The sequence below is a fragment of the Convolutriloba macropyga genome, chromosome 1, assembly GCF_964194025.1.
Source record: "Convolutriloba macropyga chromosome 1, txConMacr16.3, whole genome shotgun sequence".
In the NCBI taxonomy this organism is placed as follows: Eukaryota; Metazoa; Xenacoelomorpha; order Acoela; family Convolutidae; genus Convolutriloba; species Convolutriloba macropyga.
The window spans coordinates 50,561,031-50,588,781 of NC_134468.1; the positions used below are offsets into that span (position 1 = coordinate 50,561,031).

Sequence of the window (27,751 nt, forward strand, 5' to 3'; positions counted from 1 at the left end):
TAACGTATCTCAGGACATCGTCAACCCTTCTTCAAGAGAAAACTCAGTAACAGGAAGCTACGATGAACTTTAACCAAGTAATCAAACTCACAAACATTTAATGCTTAATTATTATAAAGTTAGGCTAAATAATTTTACTCATCCTATTAAATTTGACGTTTTGATTTAATACCTATGGACCGGGATAGGATGTACTGAAGTGTGATACACTCAGTAACACTGTTTGATAATCTTAGTTCTATTTTGAGAATTTACGTTATAATGCGTGAAGCACAAAAATGATTCGCACAAAGTCCATTTTAGTTTGTGAAACAAATTGCCAAGTAGTTTAGAATAAACTACTATTTTGTGATCTCTAACTCAAACTGAGATTACCATCACGTGATATTGTCACGCCACTTTGAGAACAACAACTTAACCTTGATAATTCGGTTGACACTGTTATCTCTATCCAATAGGATACTAGAGAGCCACGTGTCCACAAGTATAAAGAGAGCTTGCACGCTCAACCTCCCGCACAATATGGTCTCCGATAACTTCAGATTTCAATCATACTTCCGTATTGCTACCTTGCTTAAATCTGAACTTACTTGCGATAGTTTTTGACTTAGAATATTTTGTGACTCTCTAAGTCATAAAATAGTAACTCAGCACAATTTTGGAAATCAGGTAAGTTCAACCTAACTTCTCTAAGTTATAAGTTAACATCTTTTAATTTCTATCTAAGTTACAAGTTTAACTAATTAAAAAATAAACCTGTGCTAACTATTGCTTTTTCAGTCTTAATAACTTAACAATTCTATCCCTTCATGCTCGGTTCATGTTTGATGCTGTTTAACATAACTTATTAATTCATTTTTGCATTTAACGTTTCTTTTATACTTAAATATATACCAAGAGTAGAACTAGGGATTTAACTCTCAAGTTATACATGTGGTCCCCTGATTAACCCCGTCGTTTAAGTATCTAATGTACGGACCAGCAGTATAATATTAACTTAATTGGGCAAAAATATCTAAAATCGGTCGAAAATCACGTTAAAAGTGAACAAAATTTCGGTAAAATAGTGAATGCTCAAAAAACCTGTATAACTCTTCGATTACGTTTACAATTGCACTCTCGATGCGCTTTTTAATGATACCAGTCATATATGTCTACGTCAAATATATTGCCAGGTTAGGAAAAAAGGTCAGCTTAGTAACTGATAGAGTACATCATTCAGATACAAATACTAATAATTGTGCTCCCGGAGCCATGATCCGCATTGCTTTCCTTAAAAAAACAAATCAAATGGATTGAAATATTGTTCGCCTTTAGATCAAACTAAAAATCTGTTAGGTGTTAGTTGGTAATTCAGATAAAAACAACACAAACGGGGGAGGGGACTGGTTTTTATTCAGCCCCAAGGGTGTTGCTTTGAGACATTTCCTCTCAGGCGAACTAATTCTTAATCTCTTTGTAGAGAGTGAGAAGATATCCGCTTCCATTCACGCATAATTAGCGCATTTGAAAAGGACTGGGGAATTTCAATTCAATAGATAATTAGGATACAAAGTTGGGAAAACAGTCGACAATCTACTCCAATTCTCCCTCAACTACAAGCATTGCAGTTGTTGTCTTCACTTCGCTTGCAATGAAAAACTGTGCTTAAATTAGCTCAAATTGGCGAACATTTCTCAACTCTTTGACTTAAACATAAAAATTAGAAATTTAAACAACGGTTCAAAATTTGAATCATTGTTGTTCTTCATGTGTGCGAACAAAAAACTGAAAAAACTGGGTAATATTAAATTTGGGGGGATACAAGTAGCTCAGAAGAAGAAAAGCACAGAAAAGCACATGAACCGTGTTTCTAGATATGTAAATTTTTATCTTTTCTCTTACCACTCAGGTTTTGTTCACAAGAATAAGGCGACAATCACATTCGCGAGACATTTAGTGTTTTCCGCTCGATAAAATAAATTTGCATCACTTCCAACGCGTCTAAAGTGTCAAGAGCAGCCTACCTCTCTCTTTGTTCACCCTAAGGCCACATCATTTCACACAACACTTGGCTAAATTGCTTTGTTCAACCTTAACAACACACCACCATGTCTATGTACTATGATACAAGCCTGCTAGCTCAATTAAAACGCCCTTCAAAGTGTTTAAAAGGTGTTACACAGAGTACAATCACTTCATAACAGTCAGACAGACATAACTAATCAATTTAAGGCTTTTTTCAAGCAATAAATCGAGTGTGAAGGTTGCAGTCTGAGCAACAAAAGTTCAGTCCAAAATTTACTTGCTTCTAAATCGCTCTGTAACGTGCGTTCGCACGTAATATTCCGATTCCACTAATCCAAATTTTGACTGACTGTCCAGCAATTAAGGGGGAGATAGGATGCTTCACACACTGTTTGAAATCAATTGGCGTATTGAGTAAAAAACATTAACTCAAATCACTAAATGATTGATAAACAGCATCAGATAAAACCTAAACTAAATCAATTAAGTTGAAGGTCGCCACAAAGCAGATAGGATTTGTCTGCCGAGATAGGTAACCAGCCGACAAAAAGAAAAAAAGGGGCAGAGTTCTAAAATCCATTTAAAAACCAATTAACTTCAAAAGAGATAACAACCATTGACTTTAAAAAAAACAATCGGTAGATTCACATGTAATTCCAAAGGAAGCCAATGGGACCTGTCTTTAGTGACGCTGAGTCATAGACTACAAAATAAAAACAAATACAGGCAAGACTAAAAAACCACAAATAATTTATGAACAAAGCAGGCAGATTGCCAAAAAATAGCCGCAGATGGCTTCGTAGATCTGCAGTCTCAAAAAGATAGTAGAAAAACAGACCGAAAAGAAACTTTTTTTTAAAAAAAATTCTGAGATGTTATATTTGGATTAAGAATCTGTTTAACGTAGTGCTGCTTCTATTAACTGCCCTCAAATATCCTTCAGTTAAAAGGACAAGCACACACCTGACCTCATATCTTAACTAAAACATAATCACGCTAATGAACAAAACTCTCTCCACAAGGAGTGAAAAAAATACGTCACGCACGCGATTCAGTTGAAATTTCAAGAACGAATGACCAAAAAGCAGACTTAAAGTTATTGTGACATCATATGGCCGTAACAAAAATCTTGACGACGAAATAAAAAAAACCATGAGAAGGCCAATAGTAGCCTCAGCTAAATATATTAATAAAAATATAAATATGTTCATCTCTGCAACCATAAACATCAGTAGTGCCCTCTTTTTTAAAGGGACTACGAGAAAAGGCAATAAGAGAACCACAATACTAGAGCAGTTTTTTAAAACTCAGCGTCAGAATCATAAAAGGATCGGTAAAAACAAAAAACCAGAAAAAACCTGCTTCACAAGAAAGTGAAAGGACTAAGAAAAACAGAAAGAGCAAAGCCACAAAATTTATCAACACTTTTGAAAACAATTTCAAAATCATTAGAACCAGTAGCTATCAACTGCAGGTATAACGTAAGTTCTCATATACTTCGATAGGAAGCGATTGAGACTTATCCTTATTCATAATACGTCCTACGATAAAAAGTAATACAATTAATGGCAAAAATCAAAAACTAAATTCAAATTTGCGAGAGACTTATTGAAGCCATCAAAACCGTAAGCTATTCACTGGAATTGTTATATATGTGTACACTCTCTCTTTGTCTTCAATTTGGCTTAATTTCAACGGCATTGGGAACTTTTTTGATAAGATAATGCAATATTGCACAATATTTGTTTACTGGGTCTCACTTCAATGTAAGTGGCATCGCTCCTTCATTGAGCCCCTATCTGAAAACTGACCTGTCACTATTTGGTATAAACAAGCGCAAAATTTTTTTTAAGAAAGGGCGCCTCTTACAATCCGAACTGATGATTAAAAAAATCCACGATGAGACCAAACCTGGCATTGCTATTTCTGCGGGGTTCCATTAAAAATAAGATGCAATTTTTATAAATATGGACTTAAGCAAAGCAATGAGCAAAAACCAAATAACTGTAATTCTAGTACACTTTCCTAAAGACAGCGGTAATCACTAAGATCTAATTTGAGTAAAGATTTTTTCAGCAGCTTTTAGGTCTCTATTTTCCTCAAATTTGGACAGAAGCATATTTAGTTTTCATGTAAAAATGCCAATTTTTCAAAATATACAAAAGTTTAGCAAAGAAATGCATCAAACAGTTAAGCAAACATTCTCTATATGCAAAGATACAGGAATAACATTTTCGTCAACTATTTCAGCATACTTTAGCAAAATTTAGCAAAAATTACCGAAAATGTGAACGAAAAGAACGGATACTAGCGGAATGTTCAGTTCACTAAACTTTAAACTTCGATAACTACTTCGGCAACTTCGGAAAAAAACGAAATGAAAATCTTTTTAATTTGATATTCTACGCTAGACGAGCTTTTTTAATGATACCCCTCATAGCTCTACGATGAATATACCAATCAGCCAAAATTAACTGAACAAAAAAAATTCCAGTTGAACATATAGTCCCCCACCACCAAGGTGGGGTCGGAACAAAAATGTTGGGGAAAAGAGGTTCAAATTTAATCATCGTGATTGTGTGTTCCGGAAATCGCAAAAAGATGATAAGTTGGCAGAGTATTCTTTGGAAGTTGGCAGAGTACATTTCCAAAGTAGTCTTTGTGATATATGCGTTGGGTTATTGCCTTCTACAAAAATGTCCAAGGTTGAAATATCAATTAACAGCGGCAAGTGGAGAGCAATAATTAAATTTATCAATATGTCATGCATCAAAGATTGGTGACAGCCATATCGTCTGGAAACACTTTTGTGGAAAGATAAGAAAAATCGTTCACAAACTTTGGAAAATTCTGAATCCAGCAAGAATTACGAAAACATGCGCCTCAAAGAAAATAGTAATTTTTCAATTAGCCTTTATCGACAAAACTGTGTATAAAGGTCGTTTCTTGGCCAAATCAACTGAAAGGCGCATTTACTTTTGCGCTGCAGTTTCTGCTGCAGTTTTTTTAACCTCAAAATAGCGCAATTTTCCCTTGGAGCCACTCTAATCATCTAACAAGATTCTTAATCCAATATCAACAAAATCAATTACTAAATTTGACAATCAGAGCCAAATATGTGTCGAGTTTTATCCAACCGGCGAAAGCCTGATTGTGGGGTCCACTATTCAACAAAGATCACTTGAAAACTGTTGTGGTTAACAACCTTTTGACCTTCATATTGCGAGAGCTTCAAAACTTCAATTCAAGATGACTTCTTCAACAAACGCAACAATAAATTACCACGTGATTTGAACTAAGAAATCATAATTTCATCTGATTTTATCAACAACACTTGTTTCCTTTTGAGCTTGAGTTCTTCTTAAGCATAAAGCATTTAAGTCTTAAAGCGTTTAAAGCAAGTCTAATCAACAAAAATAAGTGTTGCAACGCAACATTTAATGGTCCGCCGAAAAATAGGTTAAGGATAAAATAGTCGAAGCATTAAGCACCCAAAGCATTCACTCTCTCAAAAATTTGTTGATAACCTAAAAAGGGGAAACTTAAAGGGAAATTGAAAAGCGGACCCCCCACTAGATACCATCATTCCCCCACATGTTATTCAAGTTGATTAACTTGTATAACTAGGTTGATTAACCTAAGCAAGAGACCCGGTAGAGGATATCTAGTGGGGTAACTGTATACTCAAGATTCTGCATATTTTTTTTTGAAAAACTTCAGGGGAAGTCAATCTCTCTCTCTCTCTCTCTCTCTCTCTAGTTCTCATCGAGAACACGGTTTTTGTTAGCTTACTTTGCCCCCTGAAGTACTAAGACTAAGTTCGCGCGTAAAAATTGGCCGCACTTTTGCGGGGGGATAGATACAACCCTATACTTACAACTTTCACGCTGTTTTAACTTGTTTCTGAGCTTTTAGCCACAAAAGATTTACAACAACAGATAAAGACAAAGAATACAGCCAAAGAATACAACTAAAGAACAGCATCAAGAACAAAGCAAGGAACAGTGAGACAACAGCATCTAGAAACATGCCAGAAAATCTAGAACTTCTTCGAAAGTCGCGTGGGGCTCACAGAGGAGTTGCAACGAAACTCTACAATGAAGCAGACGGCATAATGAACAAACCGTTCACACTTATCAATGAAGACGACCTTATCCGACTGCAGCAGATAGTTGAACTATTGAAGAAGAAGCAAGCCTTCCTATCTGAGCAGAACCAAAAGATTCAGTCTCTTTTTGATGATCCTGACAACTTGGACGATGAAACTGTTGAGACAGAGGAGTATGATGACAAGATATGCCAAAACATCGACTATGTTCATCGGTTTGTTCAGCGAAAGACAAGACACTCGTCACAAGAGAGCTCATTTGCAGCAGGAAGCACCACGATTTCGAGGAATATACAGAACATCAATCTACCAAAGCTCGACTTGCCCAGTTTTTCCGGAAACTACTTGGACTGGATCTCCTTTTATGATCGCTTCAAGGGAGCAGTAATAGATAACGATCAGTTGACAAACAGTTTGAGATTACAGTACCTGAAGTCAGCAGTGAAGGGAGAAGCTTCGAAGATGTTAACTTCAATCACAGTCACCGACGACAACTTCGATGTTGCAATGGAAATTTTGCAGAACCGATACGACAACAGGAGATTGATACTTCGAGCCCACATCCATGGAAATGTCTCATATCGACCAGTTTCACACGAAAACACACGGGAATTACGAAAACTTGTCGACACAATGGAGGAGCACAGACTTTCTCTTCGGAACATGGGACAACCAGTTGAGCATCAGGACCCCTTTTTTGTCTACTTGATTGCAGAAAAACTGCCCACCGAAACACGAAAGTTCTGGGAGCTTTCTTCAAAGGGGAAAGAACTACAGACCTATCAGGAACTAAAGACATTCCTGGAGGAACGTGTTCAGGCGTTGGAGTCAGCAGCACCAAGCAACAGTTCATCAAATACCGAAAAACGATCGCATACGCAACAAAATCATCCACAGAGACAACTTCACACTCATGTTACGACAACGAATCAGCAATGCGAATGTTGTGAAGAGGAACACAGAATTTTCAAATGTGGTAAGTTCAAAGGTTTAGGTGTCAAGGAGCGAGCCCAGCTGATCAAAGTCAAAGGACTTTGTTTCAAATGTCTAAGACCAGGACACGGAGCAGAGAGTTGCGATGGTTCTTCGTGCCGCCAATGTGGACGAAAGCATCACACGTTGTTGCATCGAGAAGATGCGCATCAAGTAAATCAATTGAAAAACTCGTTTGGAAACAGCCGCAAAGCCAACGCAAGAGATCAGGAGAAGGTTTCATCTGGAGCTTCCAGCAGTAATGCAGAACAAATAACTAACGATCAAAAGATAACAGCAGCCCTCACCCATGAAGACAAGACCCAGGAAATTTTTCTTCAGACAGCAATTGTTCCTGTTAATGTTCAAGGAGAAATAGTATATCTGCGAGCAATTCTGGACTTCAGCTAAAGAAAAAGAGGAACAATACTCGTGTTTTTGGACTCGGAGGAAATGAAGTCTCAACTAATCGCGGATTTGTTGACCTTTGCCTTCAACCAAAAAACAAAGCACCAATTATCATTGATGCGTCAGTTATAACGAAAATGACAAACGAATTACCTTCTCGGTACATCAACACAGACAATTGGGAGACAGTAAAGGAACTACAGTTGGCTGATCCCGACTTTAACAAGCCCGCCCAAGTTGATCTAATCATTGGAGCTGGACACTACGAGGACTTGATGGTTGGGAACAACAGACTGAAAGAACCAAACATCCCCGTTACTTATCGGCTCTTAGTATTCGGTTGGTTAGTAATTGGACGCGAAAACGTGCAAACTTCCAATTCTTCCAGTTTGCAAACCTACTTTGTGTCATCATTTGAAGACAGTTTGCAGCGTTTTTGGGAAATCGAGGAAGTGCCTGCAACTAAACATCTGACCGACGAAGAAAGAAGATGTGAAGAACACTTCAAGTCAACCACACGAAGAAGCCCTGAAGGAAGGTTCATCGTAAAACTGCCGTTTAAGAACGAAATTGGAGAACTGGGGGATTCCCAGCAGCAAGCACGACGAAGACTTAGAAGTCTCCTTCATAGATTTCAAAAACAGCCTGATCTGTACAGAAGATACAACGAGTTCATCAATGAGTTCATTAAACTAGGACACATGGAAGAAGTACCAGCAAAGGAGATGCTACTGCCAATAGAGAAAAGCTATTATCTCAGCCATCACTGTGTGTTCAAAGACTCAAGTACAACTACGAAGCTGCGTGTAGTCTTTGATGGTTCAGCAACGACTACCAGTGGAATTTCTTTGAAAGATAGACTGATGGTTGGACCCAAGATCCAGAAAAATCTATTCAACATCCTGATCCGTTTCCGTATGTATCCTGTAGCCCTTTCAGCAGACATTGCAAAAATGTACAGACAAGTGCAACTGGATACCGAAGATAAGGACTATCATCGACTACTTTGGAAGGAACCGAACTCAACAGATATAAAGACATTTAGGATGACACGTGTCACGTACGGAATAGCATCATCAGCGTTCCATTCTATTCGCCCATTACAAGTTTTAGCGGAAGATGCTACGGACAAAAATGTACAGCTAGGAATCACGACAGACATGTACGTCAACGACTTGTTGACAGGAGCACCCGATCTGGAAAGTGCAATGAAACTGCAGGACTCAATCATAACAGTTCTTTCAAAGGCAGGGTTTGAGATTCGCAAGTGGACTTCAAGTAACCCAGAACTTGTTGAAAGGCTACCTGCAAACTTTCGAGAAACTACCGACGAGATGACGATTAAAAGCGACGACTACAGTATAAAAACTTTAGGCGTCAAGTGGAACCCAAATCCAGACCAGTTCAGTTTCATAGCAAAACTAGACGAAAAGACACCATCTACAAAACGCGAAAAACTGTCAGAAGTTACACGGCTCTTTGATCCGTTGGGATGGCTTTCACCTACAACAATTCAGTTCAAATCTTTTGTTCAACTGCTTTGGATGGACCGACTTGGATGGGACGAAGCTTTGTCGAAATGCCTTCAGCAACAGTACAGCCGACTCAGAGTTCAACTGAAGGGATTGGAAACTATTACACTGCCCAGAAAGGTAGTTTCAATCTCGCCAGCATCATCGGACATTGAACTTCATGTCTTCTGTGATGCATCAACTACAGCCTACGCCGCAGTTGTGTATATACGACAATCTTTCGACGGAACAGTTCACACAAGGATGTTGACAGCAAAGACCAGAGTTGCACCAATAAGGAATTTGTGCGTTCCCCGGTTGGAACTTTGTGCAGCACTTCTTGGAGCAAATTTGGTGGAAGCGATATCATCATCTTTGAACGATCAACGTTTCCCGACACCAAAAGTGTACGCTTGGACAGATTCAACGGTAACACTGGCTTGGCTGCAAGACTTTCCAAGAAAGTGGAAGACATTCGTTGCCAACCATGTTGCAAAAATTCAGAACCTCATTCCATCCAGCAATTGGAATTTCGTGCGGACGGAGGAGAATCCTGCCGATTGCGCATCACGAGGAATCTCAGCCGCAAACCTAGCCAAACACAGCCTTTGGTGGAATGGACCCAGCTGGCTAGAAAAAAGCGAAGATTATTGGCCGAAGTCGGAATCAATAGAAGAACATCAGCATGCAGTGAACAACGAAGTGCAAGGAGAAACACTGAAGCAAACAACAATGGTTGTTACTCAGGAGAACAACTCAATAGTTCAGCTAATTCATCGAACATCCTCGTTTGGAAAACTGGTTCGAATTTTTTGTTATGTCAAGAAATTCGTTCAGAAGGCCAAACAACAAAGCCAGAAAACCATTGCCAGCAGAACAGATCCAACAAAATCCGATACCAAATGCTACTCACAGAAGAGGAACCTATCATCAAAAAGATGTCAACAGAAAAATTCGGAAGCTGCAATAGCATCTGAATTTCAGTCACTTCAACTCAGCTCTTCAGATCTTTACCTTGGACGGATTGCCATATACAGCCTGATTCAAAAACTTTACTTGCAAGAGTTTGATGCCATTGTTAGTCAATCATCTTCATCAATGACAGAAGGGAAAGGTAACAACATTCCGGAGAATGTGTATTGTCATAAACCCCTTGGTAAGGTTGAGGTAGGTAAAGTTGGTGAGGTTGAGGTAGGTAAGGTTGAGGTTGGTAAGGTTAAGGTAGGTAAGTTTGGTCAAAGTGAGGTAAGTAAGGTTGCTAAGGTTGAGGTAGGTAAGGGTGGTAGGGTTGAGGTAGGCAAGATTGGTAAGGTTCAGGTAGGTAAGCTTTGTACAGCTCAATTAGGTATTTCAGATAAACCAACAAGATTCAACGATTTGCAGCAACAAGTACGTACAAGTGAAGAAGAATTGATCAACAGTACCACAAAACGAAGAATAAAAGAGGACGACTTTTCAAACTTTCTCCCTTCTACGACCCAGAAAATAAAGTTGTTCGCGTGGCGGACGACTAGCAAATTCGCCATACAACATAGACAAGAAGTTTCCTATCCTTATTCCCAAAGATTCTCCAATCACAGTGCTCCTGATTCGGGAAGCTCATGCAAGGAACTTACATGGAGGCCCACAGTTAACATTGTTTTATCTTCGACAAACAATTTGGATACCCGGAGGACTATCAGCTGTTAAAAAAATTATTTACAACTGCAAGCCCTGCATTCGCCACGACGCCAGGATTCTTCAGCCTCAAATAGGAGATCTGCCAACAGAACGTGTTGTTTCATCATTTGCTTTCACCCAAATTGGTTTGGACTACTGTGGACCTTTCAGCATAAAAGACAGCAGCGGAAAATTGCAGAAAACGTATGTTGCCCTTTTTGTATGTTTCAGCACAAAGGCCGTCCATATGGGAACAGTGACAACGTTGACCAAGGAGGACTGGCTGCACGCCATAAAACGTTTTACAGCACGACGTGGACTGCCCAAAAATGTTTATAGTGACAACTCAAGGACTTTCATTGGAACTCGGGAAGAAATTGAGTTTCGTAAATTATTAATGGACAGAGAATTCAAGGAACTGGTAGATGCCTTCACTACAGGACATCAGATAAACTGGTTGACAATTCCTCCACGGACGCCCCATTTTGGAGGTCTCTGGGAAGCCGCAATAAAATCCATGAAGAGACATTTTTACAGGACTGTGGGGACAACAAAGATGTCTTTTGAGAATTTCACAACCCTGATCACTCAAATTGAGGCCATCCTCAATTCTCGCCCACTTACAGCCCCCTCTAGCGATGCCAATGACCCCTCAGCACTAACACCCGCTCATTTTCTTATTGGACGCCCACTGACAGCTTTGCCGGAGCCATCTCAAGAAGACAACCGGACACTAAACAGAAGGTTCAAAAGCATCAACAACATTGTCAGACAATTTTGGAAAAAGTGGTCCGTGGACTACTTGACAACACTTCAACATCGACCAAAATGGACGGATAACAAACAACAGCACGCCGTCAATGACATTGTTATCATCAAGGAAGACAACACGCCTCCAATGCTATGGCCACTGGCAAGGATTACAAAAATATTCGACGGAAATGACAAGATTGTACGAGTAGTCCAAGTTAGAACGCAAACAGTACTCTACATACGACCAGTAAGCAGACTGGTTCCATTGGAGAAGGAGAGACCAGAATCTCAGTTACCCAAATGGAAGAGAGCGGATGACTCATTGGGTGAGGATTGATAAGCGTTCCTTAGACAATGAGCAATCAATATTCAAGTCAATATCATCAGCATTCAATATTTGCAATATTTTGAAGTCTGTCAAGCTAATTGTAAATCATTCACCTTCATGACATCAACGACAATGACGACAACAATGATGATGATGTTGATAATGACCACGAGCAAGATGATGATGACAACGACAAAGACGACAACGATGACGACTACGACGACGAAGATGACAACAAGGCAAACAACAATCAATTTTCAGAAAACAATTTCCTCGTCAGAAATTTTCTGTGAAATGTCTTGTGTCAAAGGTCTCAAGTGACTTCAATATTACTTTTCAATTGAACTCGTTCAAGGAGGCCGGGTTATGTTGTGGTTAACAACCTTTTGACCTTCATATTGCGAGAGCTTCAAAACTTCAATTCAAGATGACTTCTTCAACAAACGCAACAATAAATTACCACGTGATTTGAACTAAGAAATCATAATTTCATCTGATTTTATCAACAACACTTGTTTCCTTTTGAGCTTGAGTTCTTCTTAAGCATAAAGCATTTATGTCTTAAAGCGTTTAAAGCAAGTCTAATCAACAAAAATAAGTGTTGCAACGCAACAAAAACCAAAGTTTCGGGGACAATTATTTATTCCGATAACGACGATGGAAAGAAGCGCAAATCAAATTTAAATTTTGAAAAGAATCAAGGTTGACTTTTTGGATAAAAAATCCACCTAGCAGAGAAAATAAAGTTTTTTTAATACGAAAATAAAATTCTAGATAGATTTTTATGAATTGCTAGTTTTAAACGCTAGCAAAATAGATTTAAACAGCAGATAATGTAGAAAAGTTTAAATTGTATATATCAAAAATTGTACATTGCTCCTCTTGTAACTTATTCCAATCAAAATGATGACTGCAGAAAAGTTAAATAGTGATTCAAAAGCAGATCTTTAAAATTCATTGCGAACTTTACCAAAAATTTTCTTCCAAAAATTGGAAAAGAACAGTTTCATAGCCGAGCATGTGGTAACTGTGCGATAATTCATTTACAAATCGGCTTAGATAACAATTCCCATGACCTGAACAATAACTTCAACATATGCGAATACGAAAAATGAGGCTTCTGTTCGAAATTTGAAACGTTAAAGATCGCAGGAAAAACAGAATTTTTTAAATTGGTAGTAGTACTATCCAACACCTAGCAACCACATATGCTCATTAATCTTGATACAAATGAAGGAACTACTGTCATACTAGCTTGAGACTCTAACCTAGACTATTTTACAAAACGCGACAAAAGTCTTCTTCAATCTGTAATATCTCCATATCATCTTAAACCATCCAATATTGATACTGCTACAAGAATGACTAACTCTAATTCAACTCTAACTCATTATATAAAAACTGAAGATTATGAAAAAAGCATAGTAGCTGAAAAAATTTTAAAAAGTGATCATTTGGCATCAACTACCGCTCTTAAGTATGTGATGTTGACATTGAAAGCATTCGACTTTTATCTTTAATTACATTGTAAACATTCGTTGACGTACATAAAAATTGTGCAAAAAAAATCTTAATCTTGCTTTCACTAATGTAAGGTCCAGTACATTAAATAACTAATTTAATGTTTTTTAAAAATTTTACAGAATGATATATTCGTAACTGTATATTGCCTCTTCTCCATTTGCACTCTGTTATTATCTGTATTATAGGAATTAACAATGTTTTTTATAGTCATTGCAAAAAGCATTCCTCTATCGAGTTTTTACAGCGCAAATTCCATTTAAAGCTCAAAAAGACAAGGCGGCTCGTTAATGTGCGTTCGCACATTATGTTCCGACCCGAGCTCATTTACATTTTTGACTAAATTGTCAACCAAATCAAGAGACAACAAAAAAAATGATTGAGTTTAAAACAATCGTTACACAACCTATCTACTAATTGAATTACTGATGCCACGCTTCCTTACAGCACCAACGTGATCTGACATTGAAGAGACTAAGAGAAAAAAATTAGCACCAACAAAATTTTTGCGGCAAAAACTGAATATCTAAATTTAAAAGCACCTAGTAACAACCTCAAAATGCAGTCAAATAAAACCTTTACTACACAAGTTTACCTTTTCCTAACTATACAGCAGATGAAAACTTTTCTTAACGAGGCTAGGTAACAAGCCGACAAAAAGAACGAACAGTGAGGCGAAACTTAAAAATTAATCAACAATTTTTGCCCCAAGAAATTTCAAAAATCATAAAAAAACATTGGTTTTTAAATAAAAAATCCTTGATAAATTACTAAAAAGTCATTACAAAACCAAAAGCACCCGTCTGTGGTCAGACTATGCCATAGAAACAAACTAAAGAGAAACTCAAAAAATTACAAACGATTTGCGAAAACACAAGTTTTGCAACCACTAAAATCAATAGCTATCATCTGAATATTCTGTATTTTTATTTCAATTGTTATTTCTGCTATTTCAGCAGAAGGATTTATACTGAAAGATTAAATAAGTTTACTTGGGCCACATTTAAAAACCATTGAGATCTATTTTTACGCGACTGTTCTGAAAGAAGAGAAAAAGTAACACAAAAATGGCCATTCAATAGACGTTCAGAAAAACGAAACAACAGTGGCACATAATATCAATATATATGTTATTTCTTGAAATACACGAAATTCGCAGGAACCTCTCATTGATGAATAGAAGTTAAATTTGACGAAAAGAACAAAAACTGAAAAGTTTGAAAAACATTTCAAAATGTTTGTCATAAACTTTGAGACTATTCGCTATAAACTGAATACTTCAGGTAACATCATTCATTCAGTCCTCAATTACAAGCCTATGAGATCTGTGAGAACGGCAACCTAAAGAACAAAAACAGCGAATTTAGGAAAAAATTGAGCGATAAAAGAGTCGAAGGCATTAAAAAATGAACTTTTCACTAAACACTCTTCTAACTTAAATTAATTTTTCAAGAGCAATGGGGAAAACTTTTTTATCAATATAATTTCAAAAAATCAACAAATATGAACAAATACATTAGAAGCACGAAAATTTCGGGAAAACACGTATTATCAACGCCATTAAATTCATTAGCATTCAACGGAAGCCAGAAAATACAATAAATGATGCCTCGAGGGGACATTAAGTTTGTTTGTCAATCTTATTTCATCAATAAGACCTTACAACAAGTTAATGACTATGAAAACAACAACAGAGAGAGGCAAAAACCACAAATTCTATAGAAAAGTGCCAGAAGAAAATGTCGAAGCAATTCAAATCATAAGCTCTTCTCTAAAATCTCTTTATCTATGATCCGTTGAACTTCTTCACTAAACCAATAGGGACTCTCAGCAGTAAGATGATATGATAAGATTTCAAAAGGATCCAAAAACAAAATAAAGTACCCGAAAAAAAATATGAAATCTAGTGGCATTGAAGTTTTAAAACTAATGGGTAGAAGGTAAAACCGCTAACCAGATTAATTTTGGCTGCAGTAGAACGGAAAGGGATTCTGTTAGAACCAACATTGACCAAGATTTCACGAAAAAATATGATTGGTTAATGTTCAAAAAAAAATTCGAAAAATTATTTTTAAACCCTTAACAGCCAGTAAACTCAATCTTTCAACGGCGCTCAATAACTATGCTCAGATATAACCCTTAGGGAGGAAAACGATGTATGTCATTCATAGATAGTTTAAAAGACATCACAATAAGTTTTATGACTAAAAACAGTAACAAAAACAGGGAAAAACCAAAATTCAGTTTAAAAGTGCGAGTAGAAAGTGCCGAAGACAATTAAATCATTAGTTTTTCTCTGAAAACTATCTCTGTGATCCACAGAACGTCCTCTCTAAGTCAATTGGGTTACAATTATTTTTTGATAATGTGTATAATGTTTTGATAATGTGATAAAGAGTTCCAAATTAACCAATAATACAAAAATATCCAAAAAAAATTTTAAAAAAATTGAAACCTTGTGTCATTGAAGTCATATAACCAATAGTTAGAAGATAAAACAGCTAAACAGAATATTTTTAGTCGCAGTAGAAAGCAAAGTGGGTTCAATTAATACTGACACTGACTAACAGTTCATGAAAAATTTAGGATTTGTTATTGTTCAAATAAAATTTTCGAAAAAGGATTTTTATTTTAACAGACATTAAATTCAATAGCTTTCAACGGAAGTCAAAAAAAATGCTCATAGATGTCCCGGTGGGAGTACATTTATGTTTGTCATGCATACGTATTCATTATGAGATCACAGTAAGTCTAATGACAATTAAAACAACAAAAAAAACAGGAGAAAACCAAAAATTCAGTAGAAAAGTGCAAGAAGAACGTGTCGAAGCCATTTAAACCATAAAATTTTCTATAAAATTTTTATTGGTCATCCACGGAACATCGTTTTTAAGCTAATAGGAGCCGTCAAAATTTGGATAATGTGATAAGATTTCAAAAGCAACCAATAATACGAAAATATCCAAAAAAAATTTAAAAAAAATTGAAATCTTGTGTCTTTGAAGTCATATAACCAATAGTTAGAAGATAAAACAGCTGAACAAAATTTTTTTAGTTGCAGTAGAAAGCAAGTGGGTCCTGTCAATACTGACACTGACTAACAGTTCACGAAAAATTTAGGATTTATTGTTCAAAAATTTTTCGAAAAATTATTATTTTTTTAACAGCCATTAAAAACAAAAGCTTTCAACGGAAGTCAATAAATACGCTCAGATATAACCCTTAGGGAGAAAAACGATGTTTTTCATGCATAGATAGTTAAAAAGACATCACAATAAGTTTTATGACTGAAAACAGTAACAAAAACAGGCAAAAACCAAAATTCAGTAGAAAAGTACGAGAAGAAAGTGTCGAAGACAATTAAACCGCTAGTTTTTCTTTGAAAACTTTCTCTGTGATCCACAGAACGTCCTCTCTAAGTCAATTGGGTTACAGTTATTTTTTGATAATGTGTATAATGTTTTGATAATGTGATAAAGAGTTCCAAAGTAACCAATAATACAAAAATATCCAAAAAAAATTTTAAAAAAATTGAAATCTTGTGTCATTGAAGTCATATAACCAATAGATAGAAGATAAAACCGCTAACCAGATTCAATTTGGTTGCAGTAGGAAGGAAGAGGGTGCTGTCACCCCTGGACTGACTTACAATTCACAATAATAAGTTTAAGATTCTTTAATATTCAAAAAAAATTCGAAAAATTATTTTTAAGTCTTAACAGCCATTAGCTGTCCCCTCAATGAACTAGATATGTTCACTTAATGCTCATTACAGAACATATTGCACTCTTAGTCAATGAATCCCTGCCATATGGCTCCAAAAAATTAGTAAAACTTCAAAAAGAAATTCAAAATTTCTTTCAAAATTACGAAAACTCAGAATCGAAGCCAAAAAAAACGTGAGCAATTCCTTGAAAACGACGTTGATAAATAGAAATAAATAGTGATAAATAGAACGTCGATATGAAAAGTGACTTGTCTCCAGGTGACTTAAAAAAGCAAAAAAGAGAAAAGTTTTATTAAAAAAAGCGCTCTCAAATAGAGTTCGAATTTTTTTTGATAGTGAACTTCCCTATGAGACCAGAACTAATCTTTTTTTATCGACTTTAGTCTATTAGGAACACAGAATTGGACCATTTTTTGGCGTGAAATTCAATTTTGAAATACTATTTTTATTTAAAAAAAGTTTTAATTTGGAGAAAAATTGCACTAAAAGTGAACAAATATCACGTGTTCACACAAAACTTCAATCCTCGATAACTCCTCGAAAAAAACGAAATTCAAAAAAAATCTTTTTAATTTTGAATTCTACGCTGGACCAGCTGTTTAATGATACCACTCACATTTCTCTACGACGAATATATCGATCGGCCAAAATTCACGGAACAAAAAAAACCCATTTGAGTATATAGTTCCTCCCCCCACAAGTGGGGTCGGAACAAAAACCATTCGTCCAATATATATCTTTTTAATTTTGAATTCTACGCTGGACCAGCTGTTTAATGATACCACTCACATTTCTCTACGACGAATATATCGATCGGCCAAAATTCACGGAACAAAAAAAACCCATTTGAGTATATAGTTCCTCCCCCCACAAGTGGGGTCGGAACAAAAACCATTCGTCCAATATATATCAAAAATGAAACCAAATGTATATTTAACAAGAAGAGACAAGAAAAATATCACAAGGCTGTCATCGCAATACAAAACGTATTTGTGAAATAATTCTACAGGAAATCTTACAAGAGTTTTAAGGATACAGCTAAAATTTCAGTATGAAATTATTCTAAATTGTTTTTTTCACAAGAATGGACGCACTGTGTGGTCCAGTCGCAAGACTAGTACTCTGAAATGGTTTTCCTATTATTAAAGAGTTACTAGAAAATATTAAAATCATTATAAAAGTAAGCCGTCAAACTCCGTCAACATTGGAATTAGTCGATCCGTTAATTGACTATTTTAGTTAGCAGATTGTCCAGCTACGGCGTGATCACCCCGTATCATTTTGAAAGAGTACCATCTAAAACTTGCCCCCTGTAAGATTACTCCATTTTTTCTCGTGAAATGGCCAAGCCTCGTGTGTGTTAACAGATGAAAAAATTACAATTGATTATTATTCACACGATTTTTCATGTGAAAGAAATATTTAAGATTAAAAGCAAAATTGACATCTTTGATGCACAGCTTGATTTTAATCGAATGAAAAAATTATACAGAGAATTATGCAAATGACAATGTTGGTTTATGATAACGCGTCAATTTTATGCCAAAATTTGTCAAACCAAAATGATTGTGTCGTTCTAGAAAAATTTGTTTCATTTTAAGCATAAAAATATTGTTTTTTTTTAAGTTGATTCGAGCTGCATATACTGAAAGGGAGCTCAATGAAACAAAAAAGGTGACCTAGAGAGCTCTAGGACCTTCCATGTGTGCACTTGTCTATTTTTTAACGCATGGGGATTTCGTGTGAGATCACATACAATATCACACATCATTTTCGGGAAGAAGTGTCACGCGATCTAATGTGCAACATAGTGCTATTTACGGTAAAATTACAATCTCTCAGCTTGATCTTGGTGAGTTTTCATGTTATTCACCAAAGATTTTCTGTGGATTCTCAAGTAAGCTCACATAACTTGTGTCAATTTTCAAGTCTTATGCTTTCAAATGCCACACAAAAACTCATGTGAAACAGAGAGAAAAATATCGAAGCCAAACTCTAATTATTTGTGTTTTTAAAATTACTTAGATTGGTGATTTATCGCATGTCACTCTATCTCGAAAAACGGATGAACAGAATTCAAAATATCTGCGTCGAGTAATCATAGAAAACAGGGGTCCCAAACTCTTACCTGATAAGTTTCTTAAAATATAGACACCACGTAGTGTCGTCTAAAATCAAACGAAATTGATATTTGATAAAAAATTTTGTGACGCTGAAGTGGTTGGATGCGTATCGCAATGAAAAGTGTACGATTCCGGGTCAGAAACAATAATGTTAAGCAAATTCTCAGAGCAAATTAGAGAAGAACATGTTCTATCGGTAGACTTAGTTGCCTTCGCTGGTGTGGTCTGAATTGCTAGACACCTGAATCACATCGTTCTCTTCGAAGACTATTCGTGATCAGTAATCATGCCGAAGTATTTACAGGAAACATCTGCAATGGTTTTGAATGAACATCAAGAAACTTCAAATTTTTTTTGTTAAAAGTTTCAGAAACCAAAAGAAGAACTTACCTCACGAACTCTATTGGTATGTCGATAAACAATGGCCGCAAAGCTAAACTTGATTAAAAATCCAATTTTGGATTGGCGCTATCAGTATCTATTGACCTATCAATCAGATGTCGTAGAATAGATTTTCTCACCTATTGAAATCTGATTCTAACATTCACTGACCTCCAACTGATGAACTCAATCGTACCAGGGCCACATATGATTCTTACGAACTGCTACGAAGATTGAAAATCGGGCCCAGGATTCGGAATTCACAAGTTTGTGACAAGTCAATCAAGTAAAATATCTTCAGCTAATCTAAATTTCCTCTGTATATTTTTGAATAGATAAGTACCATAAATACTAGCCAGTTTTTGTATATTTCCGGTCCAAAATTTGAAACGAAAATCAACTTATTGAATTCTTTTAACCTGAACCTCAGACCACTAAAATTTGATACAGAACAACGGCCGACCGACAAACTCTGAATTTACAGAATGCAGACGTGGATCACATCTGTAGCAAAATGTCTCGGTGAAAAGAAAGAGGACAAGATCAACAACGATGGTACCATAATGTATCTACAGATAACGAATCATTTCCTCCGAAAGTGCGGGCAGTACCCACTTCAAAAACTTGTGAGCCTTATGAGTCCCACATACCTTTCGGTAAAATAAAATGTAGCGCAATAAGACATTCTTAACAATTCTCAGAAAAAACGCTAATGCAATTTGCAAAAATTAAATTTAATTCGAGAGGACGAGTTCTTGAAAAAAAAATTAATCTCAGCATTGAGGGACTATGAAATAAACTTAGATTACCAGACGGTTTTTAAACAAAACCAACAATGTCTGTTGCTGAAATGACCAACGGTTTACAATTCAGAGGTCAAGTAATGGCTTTTGCAAGCTCTTTATCAGGTAAAACTTACTGTGGAAGAAGTAACAAAATCATAAAAACTTTTCAAAAACCAAAGAAAAAATTCAAATTTATCAAAGCCAATAATCTGTGCACTATAAAAGCATTCATTCTAGTAAACCTCCACCAGTGAAGAACAAAAAATCAACAACTGTGAAAAAGAGAAAAATTTCTCAAAATGTGTAACAGCATATCCCAACCAAACACCAGAAATAAAATAACTTTTGTGAAGAGGACAGATCTTCTATAAAGGAATCTCCAGGGTCAGAGATGGGAACATTTCATAGAAGAAAAAGTTTTTGTGCACACCTGCCATATGACAACATATCCCAATGAATAACTAAAACCCAATTAAAACCCAATTGTAAAACCCAATTGAATGTTAAGAGAAAAAATCTCAAAGCTTACAAAGCTCGTCAATTAGCGCTTCTTAGATCACTTACTTTTGACGTTGAGTGGAACCGAACAAAGACCAAAATCAACTAGCAGTTGTGAAACGTGATGAAGCAATTGAAGCAATTGAAGAGACCTTCTGCCCAACCACGCTCTAAACAACATCACAACCAAATACTTAATTGCTGTGAGGGGTTACACATCTCATTTGCTTTGAACCATGTTTACAGCCAATGTTCATCAAAGCCAAAAAAAACTTCTACCTTTTCACGACAAGGTCACAGAAAAGCTGGAAATGATGATCACAGGCATCCTTGAGCCTGTGCAGCCAAGAAGAGTCAATAGTGCATCAACAGTTGTGTCCTAAAGAACAAAATTCGGCGAGCAGATATTGCATTTACTTGAAGAGCAGATATTGCGTAACCTTCATAAACAGGAAGGGCTTGAAGACTCATACAACCTAAAACTCAAGATTTTCTCCAGCGGAGCCGAACAATTTGAATATATAGAGACAAGCATTAACAATTGTCTTCGTGGTCACACGATTGAAGCAACTTCTTGAAAAACAATTTACGCTACAGGCGGACCACAAACAAGTCAAATAACTCATATTTACACCAAACTAGGATATTATGAAGCATCAGCTAGATGGGCTTCGAATTTTGTTGAAGAACACACCTAGATAGCAGAAAATCTCTGCAGAAATTTTGAGCAGAGAAAAACTTTGACAGGACCAACAGCGATCAATTCCGCTTTGCGATCATCAACATTTAGTTCCTTTTGGTAATTTGGTGAACCAAGCAAAATCAGAAGAGAAGTTGGAACAGACTAATACAAGACATAACGAAACTAATCAAAAATGGCGATTGCAATCAATGTTCAGAAGTGGAAAAACGTTTCGAATAACAGAAAGCTGCCTTTGCCATACACAAGGAAATCATCAGAGATGTTATTACTTTCATTCCAACCAAACTCAGATATTTGGTTTCGGCCAAACCACATAACGCAGATCCTGGGAAGAATGCAAACAAAACTTCAATCAGAATGATAGTCTGAAGGCGTGGCAAAAATCAGGAAGTAAATTTAAGAATCGACAAATGAACAATCCTAGCTTGGGAAAAACAGCCTCTACGTGGTCAGATGCCGATGTTTTCAAAGGGCTCCACAGGGGGATGGGTTATGATAAGGACCAAGGTAATATCAGTAATGTTGTTGACGCGGTTGCTGATTGAAAAAGCATTCCCCGGGCAAACTGGAACATCAGAAACAGTAAAAAAACAGCAAAAAAGTAATGAAATCTTTGCAATCTTCGAAAAAAAATAAGACCATAGTATTATCTGGTAATGCCCCAGAATTTTTAAGTGGTGATCTGAAACATTGGTATGGTTCAATAGGAATTTGAAAATGGAATCATCCATATATCAGCCACTACGTGGTCAGATGTCGATGTTTTCAGAAGGCTCCACAGGGGGATGGGTTATGATAAGGACCAGGGTAATATCAGTAATGTTGTTGACGCGGTTGCTGATTGAAAAAGCATTCCCCGCGCAAACTGGAACATCAGAAACAGTAAAAAAACAGTAAAAAAGTAATGAAATCTTTGCAATCTTCGGAAAACATATGATCATAGTATTATCTGGTAATGCCCCTGAATTTTTAAGTGGTGATCTGAAACAGTGGTATGGTTCAATTGGAATTATAAAATGGAATCATCCATATATCATTTAAGAGCTAAAGGAGTAGCTGAAAAAGCAGTTCACGCCGCACTTCAAGCATGGAGTACCAACCTACACGCGTCACTTGGGGCATTCCTGCAAAGGACAATGATGACACATCCCAACACTTCAAAGAGGAGGAGTAAAACTCCAGTTGAACTTCTGCTGGCATGTAAAATGAGGCTCCCAGAAGTAGCTGATTTTGGCTTGAGCAAGCCTCCTATATTGAGGGCCAATGAAAAAAACGAGGACAGCACCGGTAACCTTCATAAACAGGAAGGGCTCGAAGACACCTTTTATACAACCTAAAATTCAAATCAGACTACTCTAGTGAGTGAAAAAGAATTTGCAAGATTAGATGATGATAATGTGAAAACTGAACCACCAGTAGAGAAGAGCATATCAATAATGACCACCAGTCCAGAACACAGTGTTGGACATTCATATCGAGATGTGGGACATTCATAAAGATCTGGAGAACCAATTTCCAAAAACTGGCTTAAAACAGCAGGGAAGATGTGACGATTTTGAAACAACAAACTTAGAAACTTTTTTGGTTAAAGTTTGAGAGGCAAAAAAAGTTTCCGAAACCAAACTTACCTGAAGAACTCTACCGATGTGCCAATAAATGATGGCCAAAAACCAAAATTTGATACACCTAAGTTTGCCATTATCTTGTTGACCTAATTCACTTTTAGCTATCATTATCTTTTTGAACTATCAACCAGAGGTCAACCGATCAAAGTTGAATTCTCCCAACTATTGAAATCTGATTCGAAAATCCACTGATATCCAACTGACGTATGATTCTCACTAAATGCAACGAAGATAGAAAATCGGGCCCAGGATTCGGAATTCAAAAGTTTTCTCAAGTCAATCATGTAAAATATCTTCAGCTAATCTAAATATTCCCTGCATAATTTTGCATCGATAATTTTTGTATATTTTCGGTTCAAAATTTGAACTGAAAATCTACTGATTGAGTTCTTTTGACCTGCAGACCACTAAAATTTGATCCAGAACAACGACCGACCGACAATTTCTGAATTTACAGAATGGAAAGTCACCTAATTAAATTCAAATTATTGACTTCCTTCGACCCTTGCTCTGTGTCTAGAGCTTCATTGCAAAGATATTGATGAGAAAAATTTAACTGCAAATGTTTATTTAATTGTTACTTGGAATTTTAGAACTTCTGGTCAGACCTTCAATGGCCGGTATTCGGATTCATTAACATATTTTTCATGCTAGATTGGAGGAAAAAATAAGAGCTGCCGCAGTCGGGACAGTACGCAATCTCCTTCGCGGCGATAATCGGCTACTTACACCAATTACACCTGACAGCACACGACAGGTAAAGCCATGAACCGCACTAAGCTTTCTTAATCATTGAAAGTGCTAAGTTGTTGGCTCATTTAATTTCTGGCTGAATTTGCCTGCCTTAAGGTAAATACATTGCAAGTTATTTGCGGAGGCAAGATATCCAGCCGATGGTGTGTTTAGCAGAACGTGGCAAAATGAATTCAAACAAATCTTGAATTTCACTGGCCAAACAATCTGGTTGGTTCAAATTTAGGTACAACAAAAGTAAGAAATGGTAAAATCAATCAGTCATCGTCACTTGCTTCTCTATAGTTTGCAGTGGGGTCGATCTCTTTGCGGCGGGCGTTGACTTTGCGTAAACTTCTTTATCTTATTTTGTTCAAAAATTGTCGAATGATAAAAAATGAGTTTTCAAGCAATTAGTTTAAAAATGTCTAGTGAAGAGATGGACATATTCGATATTATTTTTCAATTTCCTCATTCTGATAGACGCTCATTCGTTTATACCCGCTTTCTATGCTAATTTCGCCTGGAAAATATAGAACGTTTTTGATCGAAATAGTTATAAAAGAGCAGAACGCCAATAAAATCTCGACTATTTACTTTTGAAGGATATTTTTGCAAGCTCAAAAAATAAAGGTTTGCGTGAGTCGAAATCTACTATTGATGGTAGGCCGACTCTGCGTCCCAGAAGTATTTCAACTGGAGTTTTTTCCTTCGTCTTCGAAGTCTTGGGATGTTTCAATAGTGCCCTCTGCAGGAATTCTCCAAATGACCAGTTGAGATTGGGACACCACGCTTGAAAATCCCGCCTCAATGTCAGAGATGCTCTTTCAGCTAGTCCATTAGCTCTTGGATAATAAACGGGCAATTCCATTTTCTTAATTCCCAGTCATTCACACCACTGTTTTATGTCATCACTTACAAAAATAGGACAATTACAAAATTCTGAAATTTTAGGTATTCCGAATCAAGCAAATATTTGACTAAGATGTACTATTTGGTGAAGCCGGTAATCGCCGCAGAGGAGATTACTTAATCTCCCGACTGGCAGCGCTCATTTTACCCTGCAATTAAGCATGACAAATGTGTTCATTTCCGAATACTGGCCATTGAAGGTCTGACCAGAAGTTCTAAAATTTGCCCAAGTAAACGTATAAAAAAAATATTTGCAGAAAATAAAAATTTTTCTTATTGCAAAACAGAATCCAGAATTTATTGGTAGGGCTTTCTAATAGCCTGTCTCATAGTAAAAGGAATATTATCCTACTTTCAGGACAAGTGAGGCTTATGAGACAGGAGCGGTAAAGGAATTTGGGATGCTAGGGCCGATAGTTTCAAAGTGCAGGAGAAATAAGAAGATCTTTTAGTTTTACTCAAATCAAGAGAAAAGATGATGGTTTTCACAGCTTGTTATTAGTTCGTCTTTTGCCGCTCTGAGACATATTATAATTTCTAGCTGATGTTTTATATTCAAGTAAACAAAGCATATGTATATTAGGTTTACAATACTTCATTACAACAAAGTCCGGGTAAACATTTGTACAGTAAATACACTCTAGTAGTTAGAAAAGGAAATGTAGCTTATGATTAGTAAAGTTTACAACAAAAATAAGCCATAATTATAAGAACAAACAAATATAACATATAAAGACTTTTCTACAGGATAATACCCTGTTTAGGGTATTACACTACCCTAATTTTTGAACATTTTGTTGAAAAAAATTTAGACAGAATGAGCAATAAATATGAAAGAAAATTCAGCCAGAGAATATTCTCCAAAAGTTTTTTTTGAGATAAAATAATGGATTATAAAATGGCCCAATAGATGTTTTAATATATTATTTATAGAAGAATAGTTAGTTAGGCCCGCGATCCGTCTGCTTTAGCGGTAACGTTGCTGTAAGAGGTGCAATTCATTGGCAATTCAAAGTTTTCAGATGGTTTGGGTACAATTTTCTGGGATACTGAGCTGCTTGATCCAAGCATTTGTGCTCCGAGTGGTACTGAAGCCAGTGCCAGGTTGCTGAGGTTCATTTTGGACGCCGATCGTGGCCCTGGACTGGTTGGCTGAAATTTTCCATCAATCGTGCGTTGAAGTTGTAAAAATTTAGGTGTAAAAGATAGGGAGAGTCGCAAATCGATGGTAGAAGAAAGTAGCTACGCATGTAGAAGCAGGTTTCCACTGAAAACTATTACTGTTAGAAAAAATGAGTTTAATAGGTACATAGGTCTCAAGTTTGGAGCCTAGGTTGCATTTTAGCAATGTCATTTTGTGTGCTATCGGCTTCGCTATGGCTTGTAGTTTACTGTTGTCAATAACAGTTACTCTGTGTTGTAGTTTCTGCTTGACTTCTCTGATCAGTTCAATGTTGGCCTCCATTTTAGTTTCAAAATATGGGAGGTTGCCTATTTCGGGAACAGCACCAATTACGTGCTTCAAAAGCTCAAATAACTTAACTCCAATGCGTTTTGCGGAACTTTAGAGATCGAAATTTGATATCATTTGGGCTCCAAGTTCTAGGGTGATCAGGCATACTGTGCATCCGGGGTACTCCTTGTTATGCTTCAAATTAGCATTGTCAACATTGTGTTCGCATAAAGCAAATGCCGGCGACGCCGAGGTGAGGAGCCATATACCGTAACCAAGAATTGCTTGGTGATGGTAGAAGTAATTTTGTGTATCACAGACAGTAAAGCTGCTATAGCAGAGTGAAAAAACAGAGTGGCCAAACAACAAGACTGTGCAAAGTTCGTTTCCATTGTCTGATGACAAATACGATATCTGGAGGATCCCAAACAGTTTTCGAATTGCTCTGTTGACAAGACTGTTGTCTCCATCGAGTCTCCGATACAGCAGGGTATTTGCCTTCTGTGAGCCATTTGAAAGCTTTTCTTATTGACCTTTTTGTGGCATTGGTATCGAATGTGACTCTTAGACGTTGAAGGTTGTCTGGCTTGACGCTAACGCGATTGCTAAAGTTAGTAAGAGTCCATGATCAACTGATGACACTTGTTGAATGAATCAGTTTGGAGTCATGATAGGAAAGGAGATTTTGCATCGGCATTGCCAAAATCAGGCGGTTTGATGCCATCTTCTGTCCATCCTATACAGAGTTTAAAATAGCAAGAAGCGATTCTCGAGGCACTAAGGACATGGGAAGTCTTTGGTCCAACAGAATTGGAATCGAATTTAAGATATTGATGTTGTCAAAGCATAAAGTGCGGATCGATAACTGTTAATATCTGCATAGAGCACAGAAAATCAGGAAGCAATCGTGTCAAAGTTAAAATGTAATTGCTGGTTGGAGAAAAGCACTTGATTACTGTCACGAAGAACATGGACATTATGCTGGAAGACTTCAAACTGTTCTTCAATGATTTCACAATTCTTATTTTGTGTTTCTTGCAGTGTCGTCTGGATCTTTGAGATTTCAGCGAGTTCAATAGAAATTATGAAGGACTTTTCGTTCGAATAGATCTCGACTTCTAGAACGAAGTCTGTTAGGAATGAAGCGTATTCGTCTAGGCGCTCAATATTCTCGGCATTTTCCGACCGTTTTCCTGGCAGAGGCTGAATATACCTGATAGACCGCATTCTGATCCACCCATTGCTACTCCGCTGACGATTAGGCCTAGTCCAGCAAGTGCAGCTCTGCTACAACCGGTGCTCTCCGACGGTCGCGTTGTGAATTATCTTGGTTTTCGACAAAAGTTGCGATGTCGCTCTAAGTTTTTTGACAGTGTGTTCTGCTTCATGTGTTTCACCTTGAACTTTGTGCATTAGCCAGCTTACATTGAATTGTTTCGTTGATGAATTGAATTGTGAGAAATCAAGTGCACAGAAAACTGATGGTGTTTTTCATATGTTCGAATGTTTTTGCAAAGTTACTTCGATTTCTTCTTTCGCAGTGAA

General features: G+C 36.7%; 3 protein-coding genes across 3 annotated transcripts in view; 2 read left to right on the forward strand and 1 right to left on the reverse strand.

The window, feature by feature from the left end:
- Window positions 1-27,751, reverse strand: part of LOC142349709 (neuronal acetylcholine receptor subunit beta-2-like) — a 154,042-nt gene that overhangs the window by 100,239 nt on the left and 26,052 nt on the right. The window lies entirely within an intron of this gene.
- Window positions 7,633-10,695, forward strand: LOC142342589 (uncharacterized). The gene is made up of 2 exons (XM_075394012.1): window positions 7,633-10,162; window positions 10,361-10,695. Exons 1-2 carry the CDS (start codon window positions 7,633-7,635, stop codon window positions 10,693-10,695), a joined length of 2,865 nt encoding a protein of 954 aa, XP_075250127.1.
- Window positions 10,913-11,755, forward strand: LOC142342654 (uncharacterized). The gene has a single exon (XM_075394146.1). The coding sequence runs from the start codon at window positions 10,913-10,915 to the stop codon at window positions 11,753-11,755; it is 843 nt and encodes a 280-aa protein (XP_075250261.1).